At 46.2% G+C, this 19,406-nt stretch overlaps 2 protein-coding genes and 1 gene segment (V, D, J or C); all 3 read right to left on the bottom strand.

Moving 5' to 3' along the window:
* LOC146342978 (immunoglobulin gamma-1 heavy chain-like) overlaps nucleotides 1-19,406 on the bottom strand; it is a 675,086-nt gene that overhangs the window by 195,301 nt on the left and 460,379 nt on the right.
* The window catches only part of LOC146342984 (uncharacterized), a 177,535-nt gene that overhangs the window by 118,413 nt on the left and 39,716 nt on the right, over nucleotides 1-19,406 (bottom strand). The window lies entirely within an intron of this gene.
* Nucleotides 10,000-19,406, bottom strand: part of LOC146342982 (uncharacterized) — a 197,270-nt gene continuing 187,863 nt past the window's right edge. For both annotated transcript variants that reach the window (XM_084806395.1, XM_084806396.1), the window contains 7 exons: nucleotides 16,053-16,370; nucleotides 15,261-15,590; nucleotides 14,585-14,920; nucleotides 13,703-14,011; nucleotides 12,843-13,169; nucleotides 11,943-12,257; nucleotides 10,000-10,686 (listed from right to left, as the gene is read on the bottom strand). In XM_084806395.1, coding sequence (XP_084662521.1) covers nucleotides 10,496-10,686; nucleotides 11,943-12,257; nucleotides 12,843-13,169; nucleotides 13,703-14,011; nucleotides 14,585-14,920; nucleotides 15,261-15,590; nucleotides 16,053-16,370 — 2,126 coding nt within the window. In that variant the 3' untranslated portion in view covers nucleotides 10,000-10,495. The remainder of the gene's footprint in view (nucleotides 10,687-11,942; nucleotides 12,258-12,842; nucleotides 13,170-13,702; nucleotides 14,012-14,584; nucleotides 14,921-15,260; nucleotides 15,591-16,052; nucleotides 16,371-19,406) is intronic.

The following is a 19,406-nucleotide window of genomic DNA, read 5'->3' as shown; positions in this document are numbered from 1 at the left end:
GGAAAACTGAAGCGAATAGCTTGCTGGCAATAACATTTCTGTTTTTGCTTTTTCACACAAAAGTTTCTCCATGCCTGGCAAAACCCCCACAAAACAATTTCTTATTAATTTTGTATAGGTGCCATGCTCTGTGAATTAAGCAGGGGTCGACACATAGCCATTTTCAGTCAGGGGAACTGAGGCACAGCTTAAGATGGGATGGGGCAGAATTCCATGCCTTCCCCTACAGTGTGTGCCCTGGTAGAGTGAATCACTGCCCCTCTGTACCATGTATGTTAATGACAGCATAAACCAGGATTGGAGGCAAGTGCTGAAGGTACTCCAGTGTTAGCAGCCAGGACCAGCATCAGCACGTGGCCCACTTGGGCAGCTGCTAGGGCCCCATGGTTACCCCTTAAATTCTCTTTCAGGCCCGGCACTCCCAGCAGCACCAGGCAGCTGGATCTAGTGACCTTTTCCTTTCCCACAATACCCCTGGCCTATGTTGCTGTGGAGCATTGTGAAAAATTAAAAGGGTGACTAGGCCCAGCGGGCACTTCCAGCACAAGCAGGCAAGCCCGCCAGGGCCCACTGACAGAAGAAGGAGCCTGAGGAGAGAACACTTTGCCTAAAGCAAAGCTGACCCTGGTACTAACCCTGGTGGGTCTTGGCAATCACACCGAGCAATAGCTAACAAGATATAGAAGGGTTCAGCGGGGAAGGTTGCAGCAGCCGACTTGGCAGTAACACATCATACATTCAAAATATATTCAAGACTTTTACCAGGGTACAGTGGCTGCCAGGTTCAGGTCTATATCGGGCCTTTTGCATTCCAGGACTTTTGCAGCATGGTCAGTGTGTTGAACACCCCCAGAAGTACCTTTGGTGATAATGATCTTCATCTCCAGCTGTCGGGGTGCCTACTGCTGCTCCACTAGCCCTCACACACCTGAACCCAGGTTGCAGGCTTCTCTCTTTATGTTTTCCTCTTTTTTTCCAGCCACCTAATGTGAAGAGAAAACTCCCTAGAAAAGACCCTGATGCTGGGAAAGATTGAAGGCAAAAGGAGAAGGGGACGGCAGAGGATGAGATGGCTAGACAGCATCACCGATGCAATGAATATGGACTTGCGCACACGAGAGAGCGGAGGACAGGAAGGCCTGGCGTGCTATGGTCCATGGGGTCACGAAGAATCGGACATGACTTAATGACTGAACAACAACAAAAGGATAGGGATGTACGAAACACTTATCTTGCTACGTGCCGGGCAATCCGTGGTGGGGGGGAGGCGCTCCGTCCCTCCCACCGGAATCCTCCCCGGCCAGCTCCCCTCCGCGGTGGCTCCGTGGAGCCGCTGGCCGGAGCTGTCTGCAGCCAGAGTTCCAGCCATGGCTGGGCTGCTGCGGCCACAAATGGTGGCCGTCGTAGCAGCTGCCATTTGCGTCCTTGTAGTCAGCCATGATCGGCTACGTAAATACGTAGCCTATCACAGCAAAGAGCAGGGACGCAAATGGCAGCCACTACATGTGGCTGCCTTTACCGTGATAGGCTACATAAATACTTACGTAGCCTATCACGGCTGACTGCAAGGATGCTGCGACGGCTGCCATTTGTGGCCACAGCAGCCCAGCAGTGTGCCAGCTGGAGCCGCCGCTGCTGCATCTGCCACCAGGTTGTCAAGGGCTCCTTGGAGGCCTCTCTCAGTCTAATCCAGTAGCCAAGTCCAGACACAGACAAAGGGATTCCTTTCAAAGCTTTATTCTTCTTTTACAACTTAACAACTCTACAGGCAGCATCTAGATATGAGCAGCAGAGTACCTATGCCCTAAGTTGAAACAGTTGGTCCCCGTTTGAAAGGGAATTACCGGCAGACCCCTGAACTTAAGGACTAGGGAGAGTCCCTCCCCTTTTCCCTTGGATCCTCGGGGTGCAGCCGTTGTTTGCGTGCCAACCGGGCACTACGCCTCCTTTCCGCGCCCTCCATCTGGCGCCGCTCTCTGCGTCTGCGTTGCGCATCCACCACGTCTGCTATCTGTGCTTGGTCACTCCCTGGACTGCTAACTAAACTAGGAATGCTGGTGGGAGGAATCTCCGTCAGCTGTGGGCCCTGGGAAAGAGGAGCGCGCGCCTCTCCCAGGAGCGACTGCTCTTCCTCAGAATCAGAACTACTCTGGGATTCTATGGGCTCAGTGTCCACCCTGACACAGGTAAGCTCTGTCCTGGGGGGATTCCACAGGGTGGCGGGTGGGGGGGAGGCCGTTCCGCCACAGATTCCGGAGGGGCCGGATTCTAAAGAATCACTGGAGTCCGTGGAGGAATTCTCTGACATCCCTAGGAAAGGAACTCTTCAGGTGACAGCCAAAAAGCAAATTACATCCCCTGACTCTGTGATTCCACGACACTCACCGGCCTAACAATACAGCACGATCTGCACTTGATAACCACTCCTGGTCTTGGTGCCCTTGGTGGAGCCCCAAAAACAGGGGGTCAGGAAGTAGAACATGCCACATCCAGGCAATGGGGGCATTGAGGCAATGTGCTCTGACACAGCTAAAGGCACCAAACCCTTACGGCTGATTTTTATGGCCCACATGGTGGCTTGGATGAGGAAGCTTGGTCTATGGGACTGTGATAAACTGCTAACAATGATGCCTCTCAGAGATGTTTAGCTTCTCTCAGTTCTTCAAGAAAGCTAAATATTTTTCCAGCTAGGCTAGGGATGTGTGAACCCACCCCCATCTGCGTTCTCTGGGCACCTGCCCAGCCCCTGCCCCCACTCACTGGTCCCTGGACCACACTCGAGCCCCTCCTGCACTCAGCAAGCAGCCTGCACTCACCCTGGCAGCCTCATCGTGCTCCGTGGTCACCGTTTTTGAAAAATAAAATGGCAATCATGAAAATGCACATATTTGCGAATGTGTGAAAATGGTCATTTCTGCAAAATGCACATTTCGCGCATACGCAGACATGCAGATTAGCAAAAATGCACATTCTGCACATGCGCAAATACGTGCATGTGCAAAAATGTGCATTTTCATGCATACACAAATATGCACATTTTTGCAATCACCTTAAAAAAAAAAAAGGTGACGACAGAGCTTGACGAGGCCCCCGGGGTGAGTGCGGGCCACTTGCCGAGTGCGGGCAAGGGGTGAGTGGGTGCAGGGGCTCAGCAAGCAAAGCTCAGTGATGCAGGCAGGGTGGGTTCCGCTGGATTCCTGGACGGAACCAGGCACCCATGCCATCCCTATGCTAGGCACTACACAAGAGATAGCTGGCTCATCGTAGAGGCTTAGGTTTTCTCAAAGATATTTCCTGTCTCAATGGTTGAGACAAGAAGACTTGCCTGTAAGTTGTCTGGCTTCACAAACAGGACTCCTCCATATTTTCTCCTTCCTCCTCCCCTCCTGGGTCTTTCCTCTGTTCTTATATCTTGCCCCTTGTTGCTTTGGCTCATTAGCTGCACCTGGCAGCCAGCTCCCAGCTCCTTGGCTGTGAGAGCTGGACCGAGCGCCGAAGAATTGATGCTTTCGAACGGTGGTGCTGGAGAAGACTCTTACGAGTCCCCTGGACTGCAAGGAGGTCAAATCAGTCAGTCCTAAAGGAAATCAACCCTGAGTGCTCCTTGGAAGGACAGATACTGAAGCTGAAGCTCAAATATTTTGGCCACCTAATGCGAAGAGAAAACTCCCTGGAAAAGACCCTGATGCTGGGAAAGACTGAAGGCAAAAGGAGAAGGGGGTGGCAGAGGATGAGATGGCTAGACAGCATCACGGATGCAATGAATATGAACTTGAGCACACTCCGGGAGAGAGCGCAGGACAGGAAGGCCTGGCATGCTGTGGTCCATGGGGTCACGAAGAGTCGGACGCGACTGAACGACTGAACAACAACAACAATTACATTCAGGTGGGGTGAGGAGGCCAAATGGTCACCCCTACCTGGCTTCTCACAGGGACGATGAAGGGTTAATGGATCTGCAATAGGAAATAGAAAGACTTGTAGCTCCAGGATCCTCAGGGCCACCACTCCCATTTATTTATGTATTTATAATATTTCTAGGCTGCCTTTCAGGACCAGAGCTCTCCCAAGGTGGCTTACAGCAATAAAATAGACTGATATAATTTCATAAAACAACAGCAACCATAAGCACACGTGCACGCGCACGTGCACGCGCGCGCGCGCACACACACACACACACACAGCAACCATAAAAACACAAACACTCACATAATCAGGGGAAGGCCAGAGTAAATGCATAGTTTTTAGGAGCCTTCCTAAAATCCTGAAATTTTGGGGCCTAATGTACCGTCGATGGCAACCCATTTCAGAGGTGTGGGGCCACTGCAGAAAAGGCCCTCTCTCACATACTTGCCCACCTAACTGCCCTCAACAGTGGGCAAGTGAGAAGGGCCTCTGTTGCTCATCTTAAACTGTGGGCAGGTTCATATAGGCAAAGGCTGTCCATCGACCGCTACGCTGGACGCCATTTGCATCCCAGCTGTCAGAAGTCCTCCAGTGGCTGGAGCCAGCTGGCAGCTTTACGGACTCGGCCAGCAGCTTTGCAGCAAGGATTCTGGGGGGAGGAACAGATCACCTCCCCTCCCCCTGCAGACCCCCTGCGGACTCCAGGTAAGGCTCTTTCGTAGATCCCTAACTCCTGGACACTGCAGCCACTTGAGCTTCCCCACTTAGTGCAGAGTCCAGGAGAACTTCCAGACTACATAATTGGTCTTCTATCGGGAGTGCAACCCCATCTAAGGCCAGTTCTAAACCTCCATCCAGAGTAGTTGGTTTCCCAGCCCATACTACTTCCATCTTGTCTGGATTAAGTTTCAGCTTGTTCACTCTCATACACCCGAAAACAGGTTTCAGACACTGGTTCAAGAGTTCCACAACTACCCTGGGATGTGCAAGGTAGAGCTCAGTATCATCTGCATATTGATGACACTTCAGCCCAAACCTCTAGCTAGGGATGTGCAAACTCACCCCCATCTGGGTTCTCTGAACTCCTGCCCAGCCCCACCCCCACTTTCTGGCGAGCCCCTCCCACTCTCAGCGAGCAGCCCACACTCACCCCAGTGGCCTTTTCAAACTCTGTAGTCACCATTTCTAAAAATAAATACAACGGCAATCACAAAAATGTGCATGTTTTTGTATGTGCGGGAATTTGCATTTTTGCGAATGTGCATTGTCTTGTGTGAAATGCGCATTTTTGGTAAAATATGTATTTCCAACTATACGCAAATGTGCGCATTAACAAAAATGTGCATTTCTGCAGTTGCGCAAATTTGCTCATTTTTGTAATTGCCATTTTATTTCTCAGAAAACGGTGACTGCAAAGCTCAACAAGACTGTCAGGGTGGGTGCAGGCCATTTGCCGAGTGTGGGCAGGGGATGAGTAGGGGCAGGGGCTCGGTGAGTGGGGCTCAGGGGTGCGGTCTGGAGCAGGTCTGCCAGATTCCCAGACAGAATCAGGCGCCCATGCCATCCCTACCTCTAGCTGGCTTCCCAAGCAGTTTCATGCAGATGTCAAAAAGCATGGGGAACAGGATGGAACCTTTATAGAATTAGAATCATAGAATGGTAGGGTTGGAAGGGGCCTACAAGATCATTGAGTCCAACCTCCTGCTCAATGCAGGAATTTAAGTCAAAGCATCCCTGACAGATGGCTGTCCAGCTTCATCTTGAATGTCTCCAGTGTGGGACAGCCCACCACCTCCCTAGGTAGTCTTGTGGCACCTCACAGGCTAACAGCCGTGGGTGGAACAAAAGTCCCCCAGCACCACCTTCTGAGATCACTCCTCTAGGAAGGATGAGAACCACTTTAATACTGTGCTTCCTAAGTACAACCCAGATAAATGGTCCAGAAGGATACCATGATCAATGGTATTGAAAACTACTGAGAGGTGCAGAAGAATCAATAGGGTTGGATTCCCCCAATCCATTCCCTGTCTAAGTCATCATCCAGAGTGACCAAGGCTGTTTCCATTCCATAAGCAGGTCTGAAATGTGATTGGGAGGATCTAAATAATCAATATCATCCAACGCTGTTTGAAGTTGCAAGGCCACCACACGCTCTACCACCTTGAGCAAGAATGGCAAATTTGATACAGGGTTGTAGTTACCTGAAACTATTGGATCTACATTTGATTTCTTCCACAAGGGCCTCACTACTGCTTCCTTCAAAGCTTCAGGAACCTCATCATCCCTCAAAGTGGCATTGACCACCTCAAAGGTCCAGATACCCAGCCCTGGCAGTTCTCTCAGGCCAGAATGGACAAGGATCTAAGGAGCAAGAAGTAGGTCTCAGTCCGCCAAGCAGTTTGTCCATGTCCTCAGGTTGTATAAGCTGAAAGGTATCCATAACGTGTCTAGATGATGCACTAGTAGGAGGCAGCGTGGAGAAGCCCCGTCCTCCGTGCTCGCAAGAGGAGCACAGAGTGACTGAAAAGGGGTGGAACTGGGGGCGTTCTGGGGTGGGGAGAGTGGGGCTGCGCGTATGATACATCCTATGTGTCGTATGGCAGCTTCCTCTCCTGGCCCCCGCCCCCCTGCCGCTAGACAGCCAAAAACAGCTGTCTAGCGAAAAAGAGCTAGGTAGGTGCAGAGGGAACGATCCCTCCGTGCCTCTCCTGCCTTGCTTTGGATAGGCGGTCGCTGGCCTCCTATCTACTTAGGATTGCACCCTTAATCTCCTTTTTCCTCAAAACAGCCCACTGAAGTTTGTCCTAATGTTGATGGGTAACTGAGGTTACCTTTTTAGCACAGAGCTAAGCTGATACCCCAGCTCACAATTCTGAACGCGGCTCTCTATGGTCGAGCTCAAAAAGCCTTATGCATCTGAACAATCACAACTGAATGGACCTGAGTAACTTTTATTAATCACCTATTGCTTCTTCCCCCACCTCTGTTGGCTTTTTGTTTTGACTTTTGCATTTCTCTTTTTTGCAGTCTCCTCTGCCATCAACATTTAGACTGTAATTTGGGGTTTATGAATCTCTACAAAGTGCAGGGTACATTGATGGAGGTGCCTTGATAATAAGCATGGTAGTTAAGGTGTGAGCTGGTACTTTACAGAAGATTGAGACCAACAACATTACTTGGGGGTGGGGAGAACTTTATTTAGCAGCAGAGGCTTTTACTTAAGGTGAGAAAAGTTATACCATGGAGGGCAACGGGATGCAAAGCAAAAGTATTGCAATCAGAAACAATGTGCATACGGAGGACTATAATTCAAGCAAGCTAAGCAATGAATCTAAGGATGGTCTAGTATAAATCAATCTAGTACAAATCCGTTATTTTATACAATTTATGATTTATGATAAAATATACAACAAAGCCTCGGCTAATGAATAGGCATCGCATCTGTGTTCGATCTGTGCTGTGCCGGTTAACAAATGATTAGCACTCAAAGGCACTAGACAGATTACTATAAATTCTCTGCTCTCACCACTTCTCCAGGCCTAAGTGGCTCATTCAAGGTAAATGATTTGCTGTGCCCGTGCCAAGCAGCACCGGAAGTACCAATCAGCTATTTAGCATCACATAGCTGATTCATAGTAAGGCAAAGTAGGGGTGTACGAACCTCACTCACCGGTCCACTGTGGGGTCCGTGGGGGTGGGGAGACAATCTGTCCCCCCCCCCCGGGATCCTCCCCGTCCGGCTCCGCTCCGCAGTGAGTCCGCGGCGCCACTGGCCGGGCCCATCCGCAGCTGGATTTCTGTCCGCTGCCGTGCTGCGGACGCAAATGGCGTCCGGCATAGCGGATGCCCTTTGCGTCCCTGCCCTTTGCTATGATAGGCTACATAAAGATTTATGTAGCCTATCATGGCAAAAGCAGGGACGCAAATGGCTATACCGGACGCCATTTGTGTCCACAGACCGGGGCAGTGGATGGCAACAGATGGAACCGGACCCAGCCAGCGGCAGGTAGGGCCTGTCTGGGAAGAATTTCACGGGGTGGCGGAGGGGAGTGGTCCATTCTGCCACAGACTCTGGTGGGCCGGGTTCTAAAGAATTCAGCCTCATTGGAGTCCATGGCAGAATTCTCCGTCATCCCTAAGGCAAACTCTCTTTTTTTCAGCTAACCTGCAAAGTGGTGGATAACTTGGGCTTTAAATATCTCTGAACCAAAAAGCAGCAACCAAGGATAACATAATGCAAATGTGATATGCTAAAGTTTCAGGGCTCTTCTTGAAAATGAAAATAATGCATCCTTGAAAAGTTATTCAGCACAGCACAGGGAAACACTAACTGATGTCATGCACCATGCAAACAAATTGGGTATGCTCAAAAGTTGAGCACTTTTAATCCCCAATTGATTTGGCTGCTAGAGATTTAAAGATGTGCTGAATTCTCTCCAACTGAAATCAGCAAGCCTTGGAAAAGGTCAGGATGCTCTTGGGGCCATGCATGAAAGACCTTTGCCAGTCAGGATCCTGTATTGAAACACACCAATAAACACACCAAGCAAAGGGCCTGGGGGCTGAAGCTTCTCTGGCCCTCTCTGGTCATGCTCCTTTTGTCCACCTTTCTCACCTGACTGTAGGAGGGGGATGCTACTGGAGGTGGGGAAGAAGTGTGGACAAAAGGAGTGAGTTTGGAGAGCAGAGGCAGCTGCAGCTACTCATCTCAGCTCCCACTTCGACACACTCAAAAGTGAAGACTTGTTCTCTGGGCTGCCACTTGACCACAGCCCTGCTCTTGCAGCAATATACTAAAATGGTAAGTCCCCCTGAACTGTGATGATGTTGCTGCTGAGGAAATGATGGCTCAGCTGGACTGGGGGGGGGGGGCCTTCAGCTGAGACACCATAACAAAGAACTCACTTTGGAGGATCTTTGGCCTTGGCAGGTTTTCACCAATTTGGACCCCTCATGCTCTGATTCATAGTTTTCCTCAGCCCTCCAGTTGTCAGGCTTGAAAGGCACAGAGGAGTAATTTGCTTTGCTCCTCCTGGACGGTTGGTGCATTATTCCTTGCTGGGCTCTGTTTTGTTCTTTGGCAAGCTTGCTCTTCATTCTCCAGCTTCCATGCATTTGCAACCTCGTATTTGTGGCTCCGTAGCAAGCTATTTAGTATTTGTGACCTTTGGCATAATGCTCATGTAACGCGGGGTCATTTTCATCAGTGGCTCAGTGACCATCTTTCTTATATGGAGCAAAATTGTCTATGTTAATTATTGTAAGTTCATGCTTGCTGTCATTAATGCTTTTTTGTGTCCTCTGTTCTAAATCATGGAAAATTTAGCAGACAAGAATTATAATGGAGAAATTCTGAGAAAATTGTATAAAGGAGAGAAGCACATGGGTACCTGTTCTGAATACACTTCATTGTGAGTGAAGGATGACAATTATTTCACCTGTGGAAACAGAAGCGGTGGGGGAGAAAAAAGAGATTAAACCTATCCATCCATATTTATCTGAATGACATGGAGTTGGTTTGGGAAACATCTCTAGGACACCTGGTTTGCTGTTGTTGAAGAACACTGAGTTAGACGGCCCACTGATATCACAAGAATTTTCATGCTCTTACAAAAGACGGAGGACAATCAGTCATTAAGCAAACAGGTAGGCAGGTAATTACAATAAAATGAGCATTAAGAAAAACTTCATAGTGATGATGTCTTTTTCCCACATTGTGCTGTGGCAAATCCGGTGCACCACTGAAAGCCCATGCAACAGAAAACCCCAGCCACTGAAGACACAACTTGGCTTCCTACTGAGAACATGCTAATAATACATGGGTTTCTTCATGCTAGTCCTCATTCGTTCACTCTCAGCACTTGTAAAGTGTATTCACAAAATGCTTTAGGTGTGCACCTAAATATGTAATGTGTGAATTGGAATAAGCTTCTTGCGTGCTCCCCTTTCTTTGATGTTCAGAAAACAGGCTAGACAAACGTCTCCCAGGAATGCTTTAATAAGAGAGATCTTGCCAGGTCAGGCAAAAGACTGAGATCAAGGGCTAAAATTAGGTTAGATCATGAGTTTTGTTTATATCCCTACAAGGAGCTCAGGGCTGCAAACTTTCTCCCCCACCCCATTTTATCCTCACACAACTCCATGAGGTAGAGGTCGTTAGTGGCCTGATGTCACCCAGGGAGCTTCATAGCTGAGTGGAGATTTGTACTCTTCTACATTTGCACCATTTTGAGATCCTGTCTCTTTTTCATGATCTTTTATATGTGGAAACTCCCAACATTTATGACTGGCCCTCACCTACTCCAGTGGCAGCCATTTTTCAACTGGCCACCCCCACCCCCAGCAGCTATTTTCTGGAGGCACTATCAACACTTTCTCAAAAGCTGGGGCATTCCTATAGTTCCAGAAAGGTTGTGAATCCCTGAACTTTGCTAATCAATTGATGATACCTCTGTGATTCTGTAACTTTGTGATGTGACACTTATTCATTGATTCAATGGAAGGACAAATAACAAAAGAGATGGACAGAATGAAATAATGGGTGAGTAGTCAGGAGGCCACACTTGTGTGGTGCTTCAAGGATTTGACTTTAGCCCCCTCCTCTTTTTACCTTGATGAAAGTGACAAGGCCTCCATAGAAGAGTGCAACAACAAAGAGAACCATGAAAGTGGAGACTTTGTTCCAGACGCCGTTGGCATCCTCCATTTCGCTGTACTCATCTTCCTTTTCATTGCGGATGTCACACAGGGCAACACCCATGATGGAACAATCCCAGGAATCTGCAGTATGAGGTGAAATGGTTACTCCATGGAGAAGAGATGGACCTCCAAAAAAGCAACAATAACCAAAAATAACAACAGAAAATGCTTGATCTTACAAAATATGAGGCAAGAAGAACTTCTGAAGGCAGCTATTTCTGTGAACTTGTTCAAGTTATAAAGATCTGCAGGAGAGGACCTTTCAAGGATACAACCACTTGCAGGGGCCTGTTAGGTGCACATGAGGGGGCTTTCTCCTATGCCACTCTCAAATAGTGGAATGTACTCCCCTTGGAGTTAAAAATCACTCCCCACTCTCTCTGCTTTTAGAAAAGGTTCCAAGGCATGGTTTTTGAACTTGTTAGTAATGTTGCTGTTTTAATGTTTTTAATGATGGTTTATTGTTGGTTTTAGTGTTTTTATGAGGTTGTTGTTTTTATTGTGTTTGATCTGTTGTACACCATCTTGGTGGTTTATACAGAAAGACAGTGCAACAATATTGCAAATGAATTTTTTAAAAATAGTGAACATTGATTTAATGTATGTATTTATGGAATTTTTATCCTGCCCATCAATCAAGTCCTCTGGGTGGTTTACTAAACTTCTTAATCAATAAAATGCAGATTAAAATAAAATAACATAAACATCTATTCAAAATAGTATCAATACAACAGAAAGCCTACAGAAGCTAATGTAAGAGCATGAGATCAGCATAAAAACCAGTATAAGAGAACAAAAAACCCAAAGACCGATATAAAATCAGCCTCAAAATGAGCAAGGGGGAAATAATCAGTGCCAAAGATCTAAAACACATTGAATCTTTATAACTAAATGGCTTAGGAAAGTAAAATGTTTTTCTGCTGGGGCCGAAAAGACTAGAGTACAGGTGCCAGGAAAGTAAGCCAAGTCTCTCTGGGGACACAGTAACCTCATCAAAATCAGCCGTGTTCTTTGAACCTCTTTGGTGCATCACCATAAAGTTTGGGTTTTGATTGTACAAAAGCTCTACCCGGTTATTGGATCAGGGCACAAGATGCTAGCCAAAGAAGAAAGAAAGAAACATCTTATTGATCATTACTTTAATATGAAATTGTAAGATACATAAAAAGTGAGATATAACAGAAGTGAATGAAAATCCCGTCTTAGAGGGATTTAAGAACAACAGATGGGCCAAATCAAATGAAGAAAATGTCTTTGTAATGAAGTGAATTTATCTCGTGGTAAGTACAAATGGCACAACTAAGGGTTTTTTGTTCGTGAGTGTGTGTGTTTTTTACCAGAAAAGGAACTGGTTCTTCTAGTTATGACGTTTTCAGAGGAGATATGGGCTACAAGGCATGTGTAGGAGACTCCCATCATCCACTTGCTTGTGGGGACTTCGAGGATGCTCACTAAGGAACATCGTTGCTTTTCATGATCACAATTCAAGCCAGGGGCCTCATAACTCTTCAGCGACATCTCTTTGTTCTCCTCCTCCCACTTCAGAAATATTTCTTCTGGGTAGAAGTCTCTGGCTATGCACATTAGGGTTACATTTACATCTTCATTGGAGCACTGATGTTGGAGGTAGACTTTGGGGGGCTTCACAGTGCCTGTGTTAGAAAAGACAGACAAATGATCATGACTGGGAACAAAAACACGTTGGAATCTAAAGGGCATATCAACATTAGTGATTTATGGTGCAATCCTATGTATGTTTAGACAGAAAAAGGTCCTATAACTCCCAGTGTTCCCCCGCCAGATGCTGGCAGAGGAATGCTGGGGGTTTTAGGGCTTGTTTCTGTCTAAATATGCATAGGATGGCGCCCTTATGAAACTTTACCAATCCTTCTGTCTTCCCAGGGAAGCCTTGGAACTGTAAGCGTTAGGGTGGGTGTGGGCCAGGCCTCTGTAACAGTATTCTAAGCACCTTCATCAAGGTACAACTCCCTGAATTTATGAGAATTATTGGCATAAAACAGGAAGATTTTTTTCCCCCTGCAGATATATCCTAAGATCAGTGGCTTTAATTTTATGGAAGAAATGGAGCATTTCCTCAGTGTTATCTGGTGTTGGCCACTGTCTGAATCAGAATTATGAGTAAGATGGGCCACTCTGGTGTGTTGCTGAATTACCCTGTTCTGCTTACAGTGCCTCCTATCCTCAGACTCGTGCCCACCCTTTCTATAAGTCCTCACCATTCCTTCGGTCAAAGTCCTCTGTAGTTTCTCCTAGGCCACTATGGATGCTACACGTGAACTTCACGGTGGCTTTCCATTCAGTCAGATTCACCCAGAGTCGGCCATAGATCCAAGGAATGCTGTCGGTTTCTGCCAAGACTTTGGTAGTCACAGCGTTCATGTTGGCAGGTTCTCCATCCATCGTCCATCTGACTGTTGAATTGGTGGTTGTATTCACAAGAGGCATCTTGCAGGTTAGAGCTGCACTTTTGTTTCGGAAGAGCTCTTCAAAGGGTGGCAACTGCATATTGATAGCTGTCTTATTTTTAAGAGATTGGACCATTCCTTCAAAAATAAATAATTAGCAGGCTGAGCTGGTTTGAGATGTGCTTTCCAGTAATTACCCAAACTGCTGGCGAAAGGTGGTATATTGTACTGCCTAGTCCAAACCTGGCATACCCTTTGCTGGACTAGTCCATGAGGCTTAAGCAAAAGATGTTTAAGATTTGGATGCTGAACCTCACTGACAATAACCAATCACTTCCCCACCCCCATTCTATGCACAGCCAGTCATTACCACTTCAGTCACTACAACTACTGGTAAACTAGCACCATTTTTATGGATTTCTGGTGGTTATGCAGCTACTAAAGGTCCAGGGTGTTTTTTTTAATGGCAACTGTAACTTGGAAGCCTGGAAGTCAGGCCCACTGGCCTGTGATGGCCAACATGCTAGAAGGATGGATGAGTAATGATCAATGTAGCTACTTAATGGTGAGTGAAAGCTACTCTGCAGATACACAAAGGCACTCCTTTTTATTAGTTCTGGCTTCCTTCTGTTTACAATTTAACTACAGTTTACCTGCATATTATGACTTACCAGAAGAATGCAAGTCCTTCTTAATCAAAGTGTTGCTTGAGCTATGATTTACAGTGCACGTATATATTTCTGGCTTGCTCCAGTCTTCTCCACTGACTACCAAACTGCAGTTCTTCTGGAACTTTCCATCAACGAGGGACACCAGACTTGAAGAGTCTGAACTGCAGCTGAGATTGTGTCCCTTGGTGCTCCACTGAATGTCTACATTTTTGGGATAGAAGTTGGTAGCAAAACAGACAAGTTTCTGGCATCCCCCATTCTCTGAGGTATGGAATGCCATCACTTGTGGGGAAGCTGGTTGCAGAAAATCTGAAATGAAATGGTTGACCTTTTGGTTGCAAAACAGAACTTGTGTGTGCAGAGGACAGTGTTCCCTATGAGTTTAATAAAGATGGCTAAACAACATGGCTGGCAAATGAGTAAAAGCTTTTGACATCCAGCTGGAAACACATTTATTGGAAAGTAAGGCCCATGAATCCCACTGGTTTAAGTGGAAATACATTCTGGAGGATTACTTCCAAGTGGTGAAAGCACATGCACGCAAGGACACACACACACACACACACACACACACACTCTGATGACTGCAATGTGCAGACAGCCATCCCTGCCCAAACACCAGAGACAGAGCCATTTTACCATCAGAAGTAATCTCAAATACAGTATTTTTAAATACAGTAAATTTTGTGTTCATCTGAGAGTAGTGTTATTGTATTCATTGAGTTAACACATGTATGAATCAGCCTTAATTCTGCTTAGAATTGTAGATGGACAGCCTGATCCAATGGATCATCTTTAGTTGCTGTGACTCACATAATATTTGTAAGCTTAAACCATGTCCTATTCTTGGTAAGAGGAGCATCTTCCAGCACCCAGACTTACCATAGAAGTTTCTACTGATGTTCATCATGACTTTTAAGGACTCATGCCCCACCATACAGGTATATCGGGCTCTGCTTTCCCATTCAGATGCTGGGACTTTCAGGATGCTTTGGGTGGAAAAGGTGTGGCTTCCAGATTCAGCTATTGGAGGCCCTGTGCTATATTCAGAGATAGCAATGTCGTTGTTGTTCTTCTTCCAGCTGACGAGTATTTCGGCTGGAAAGAATCCAGAGATCACACAAGCTAACCAAGCTACAGCTTGGGACGTAGGTTGCATCAGCTGTGTTGGTGATGGAATGACCAAGGAGAGAGACGGTTCTTTAACGTGGTTGGAATCTATACGGAAGGGGATTAAAACAGAAATGATGAAGGGTGACCTTCAATGAGAAGTTAAAAGAGAGATGGAGGTGTTGAGAGAGCATTAGAGATAATCTTAACTTTCATGATAGACACTTCAAAGGTTCTATGTCTACCTGGAGTCCCACTCCTTTCTTGTATATATGAGGCCTAATGTGTAATGGTTGAGTGATGAGGAAAAGGCATTCCAGATATTTTCCTCTGTCAATCAATGGTACAGAGGAAAATCTTTCCTTCCTTCACAGTATTCAAAGACATGTTGTGCACATAACCAATAGTTTTTCACTTAATGCCCATGTCTTCTGAAATCTTCCCTCACCTTTGTTTTTTTCGATGCTCTGCTTCATATCTGGAAAGAATGAGCAGGGATGAGAAATTATGCACTGGACTTTGCTTCCAGAATCCCAGTCCTGCCCGGTGATGTTCAACTGGCTTTGTAAAGTCTGGGTCTGGTTTTCGTGGATCATGATGTTTAGTGTTCTGGCATCCTTGGTGCAGTTAAGGTCATTCACCATCCAGGTGAGTAGGGCATGGTCCAGCTCATATCCCACCACGAGACAAGTCAAGAGTGCTGTCCTTTCCATGAGCAGTCCCTTGAGAGGTGGCTTCAAGAGGTAGATGCTGGGTGTTGGGATGCTGTCTTTACATGCTAGGGGAGAGCAAAAGACACACATTGCTCTTTATGATAGGCTGAGTTATACATTCTCTTTGGTGGTGGTGGTGGGGGGAGAAATGAAGCACCAGAGAGAGTACAAAGGGAACTGAGGGAAGGGAGTTTCCAACCTTGTCAGTATCATATTTAAGAAATTCCAACTCATTCTCCATGGTTGTAGCAAAACTGATCCTTTACAGTGGAATTAGTCCTATAGTGCAAAAATTCTCAGAAGTACCATGTGCTACCCAATATCACACACAGATTGGGACTGTGTACTGATGAGGTTTCAGTAGTTGTCTACTGAGCTGGGTGTCTTAGGTCCAACAGGAACTAAGGATAAAGGCACAGCAGGCTAATAAAGCAAGAGCATGAATTCATTTTCTGGATGGAAATGGACTAAGAAGAGAGAGAGAGGGAGGGAGAGGGAGAGCGAGAGCGAGTGTGTTGAACAATCACCTGTGCACTTGCTGATTTTTCTTTCCATGTTTTTTGTTCCAGGTTGAGTCACCTTGCAGGTGTAGTCCTGTAGCTTGTTCCACTCCTGCAGAGGCACAGTCAGGTTGCTAGTGTAGAATCGGTCGCCATTATGCTGGGTTTCTTGCTTTGGGACCTTTTGAGTCTCCCCACCACCATTCCAGATGACTTTGATGTTCTCCAGGAAGTGGCCATAGATGGAACAGATCAATGTGATACTACTACTGTTTCTTAGGCCCGTGCTGAGGCAGAATGGGTTGGTGCTGAAAGTCAATGTGAGGGCTGTGGGCATAATCCATTCTAAATAAAGAAAGAATGAATGAAAGGAAGGAAAGGAAAGGAAAGGAAAGGAAAGGAAAGGAAAGAAAGGCACCTCTTTCATTCATGTTCATTTTGTAAGACTGTGATGAATGTAGAATCCTTGGAATAGAGCTTCTGAGTTTAGGATGAAGTCACGAGTACCTCAGGCATGATTACGTCCTTCCCTAGCCTTGTATCTCAGTTTTTCACCATTGCTTTTGTCCATGACTCACCCATCAGAATAGCTGTTAGAAACTCACATCTTTGTCCTTTAATCTCATTCTGCACCATCCAGTTTTACAAAACTTATGTACTGATATGACAGTTCTAACAGAGAATTGCCTAGCTAGCCCCATATTTACTGGTTTGATTAATGTTTAAAGACTTAATAGACTGAGAGATACAGCTCACACATTCTGGTGATTTAGTGTGTGGCATAATGTAGTTGGGAGAGAGCGCAGGACAGGAAGGCCCGGCATGCTATGGTCCATGGGGTCACGAAGAGTCGAACATGACTGAACAACAACAACAACAAATAATGTAGTGATGGCCACCAATTTGGATGGCTTTAAAAGGGGGTTGGACAAATTCCTGGAGGAAAAGGCTATCCATGGCTACTAGTCTTGATGGCTATGTGCTACCTCCAGTACCAGAGGCGGTGAGCCTATGTACACCAGTTGCTGGGGAACATGGGTGAGAGGGTGCTGTTGTGCTCATGCCCTGCTTATGGGTTCCTGGTTGACAGCTGGTTGGCCACTTTGTGAACAGAGTGCTGAGCTAGATGGACCCTTGGTCTGATCCAGCATGGCTCTTCTTATGTTCTTATGCCCTACTTCACATTTTCTGGATAGGTTCCTGACAACAGTTGAATTTGAGCACCTCTATGCCAGCCTAAAATCCTGCATTTAAAACGGGGCTTTCTGCTTCTGTTTTAAATGCAGGATCACGATGGACTCCCTTTACATGTGCTTCCTTCTCCCCTTTCCCCCTCCTTTCCCCCTTTATCTGAGTCTTCAATATGTTTCATTATAGAGCTGCTAGGTGGCGCTGTAGTCCAGCTCCTCTTATTGCTGGTTTTTCTCTTTTCATGGAGGGAACTCAAGGGGAACACAAGCACTGTATTTGATAGCTTATTATCTCCGATCTTTTTGAAAATGGAATACAGGCCATTTAGTGCAGGAGATGCCCTGGAGGTTGACAACATCATCTAAAGGACCCGCAAAGTTCCATGAGTTACTAATCTCAATAGCAGGATAAAAGCTCTGTGTGAAGAAGCCCTTTGTTTCCTTATGCACCACTTCACAAGAGCTCTCCATTTCTCGCCAGAGAGAGAAGAGGGATCATGAACTGACTGCTGGCCCTGTATGTTCCATCTGCCATGTTTTGTTCCATAAATGTTTCATTCTTATTTTGTGGGCCACCATTCCACTTGATGATAACATTTTTGGGTCTGTAGTTGGATGCAATGCATTTTAGCATCATCGTTTTCTTCATTCAATCTACCGACTGTAGGAGTTCACCAACAGGAGCTTTATAGTTGAATGGGTCTGTGAAGAAACTGCAGTTATAAGTAGCCATAATAACAAGAAAAAAGTAGCTTCATGAGTTCAGCTAGAAAGACACCAAATTACCTGGAAGAAGAAAAAGGAATCCCTCAGGAGCATAAGCAAAAGAAATGAAGAAATTCTTCATGAGTCAAGCAAGGCACACCAGGACCCTGTGTGTCTTCCCGGCATAGGCAGTAGAAGTAATCGTTGCTGTGTCACAGGTGTAAGAAGCTGATAGAACTGAGTTCTGAGAATGCCAAGAGACTGTAGCTGGGTCCCAAGAACCAGGGAATTGTACCCAGGAGTATCTAGTTTAGAACTGGGGTCCTTTGGTCAATGAAATTAGAGTTGTGCAACAGATGTAAACATACTGGAAATGTTGAGGCCATCAAAAAAAAAATCTGCCCCCCCTACTCCCCTGGGAAAATATGGACAGTTTGGTGGAAAAATGCATTATATGCAATACTTACTTTTTAAACAAACCTTATCTTATTTTACTGCTATAACAAAACAAGGTATATAATCTACGTTTGTATGATGGCATATATATGAAATCTACAGAGCAATCCAATGCACGTTCACTCAGAAGCAAGGCACACTCTGCTGAATGGAGCTTGCTCCCAGGTAAGTAAACATAGGATTGTGGCTTCAAAAGGATAAATGCCTTAGCTTTCTAGCATGGTTCCTGTTGCACCATTGTTTGAGCAGAAAGGTGACCACAAAGGAAGGCCTGGGTCAAAACGACAGCAGATGAAAGATACTTGCTTCTCCACATGACATCAAAGGACATCACATAGGGATGGTGCAGGTGCCTGATCCGTCCAGAAATCTGGAGGACCTCTCCCCTTGCCCACACCTCCGAGTCCTGCTTGTGAAGCCCCTGCCCCCTGCTGACCTCCTGCCTGAGTTCATTGACCAGCCTCAATCACCCCGGCGGCCGTGTCGAGCTCTGTAGTCACCAGTTTTTGAAAAATAAAATGGCAATTGCAGAGATGTGCATATTTGCATATGCACAAAAATGCACATTTTCACCCATGCAAATCTGCACATTCGTAAAAATGCGTATTTTTGCACATACACAAATATGCACATTTTTGCAATTGACATTTATTTTTCAAAAGATGTGACCATGGAGCTCGACAAGGCCACCGGGGTGAGTGCGGGCTGCTCACCAAGTGCAGGAGGGGCTAGAGCGTGGTCTGGGGACCAGCGAGCAGGGGCAGGGGCTGGGTGGGTGCCTGGAGAACCCGGATGGGGGTGGGTTCACACAACCCTAACATCAGAAGAAGGGAAGTGGCAGTTCACAAGGAATGAACTGTGTTACAGGAATGATTTTCTGACACTTTAGTTTGTCTTATATAAAAATCTTCATGCTACACTGAACAAGTAAAACCTTGTCTTAAACATTGTTTATGTTAATCCAAAAGATAAAATATTTCATAGGCGGTGTTTTCAGTGTTTCCCCAAATTTCATTTTTTTTTCCATTGA

The sequence above is a fragment of the Heloderma suspectum genome, chromosome 6 (genome assembly GCF_057233095.1).
Source record: "Heloderma suspectum isolate Gila_16-S chromosome 6, 16-S_ref, whole genome shotgun sequence".
NCBI lineage: Eukaryota > Metazoa > Chordata > Lepidosauria > Squamata > Helodermatidae > Heloderma > Heloderma suspectum.
This window is presented reverse-complemented; position numbering and strand designations above follow the sequence as displayed.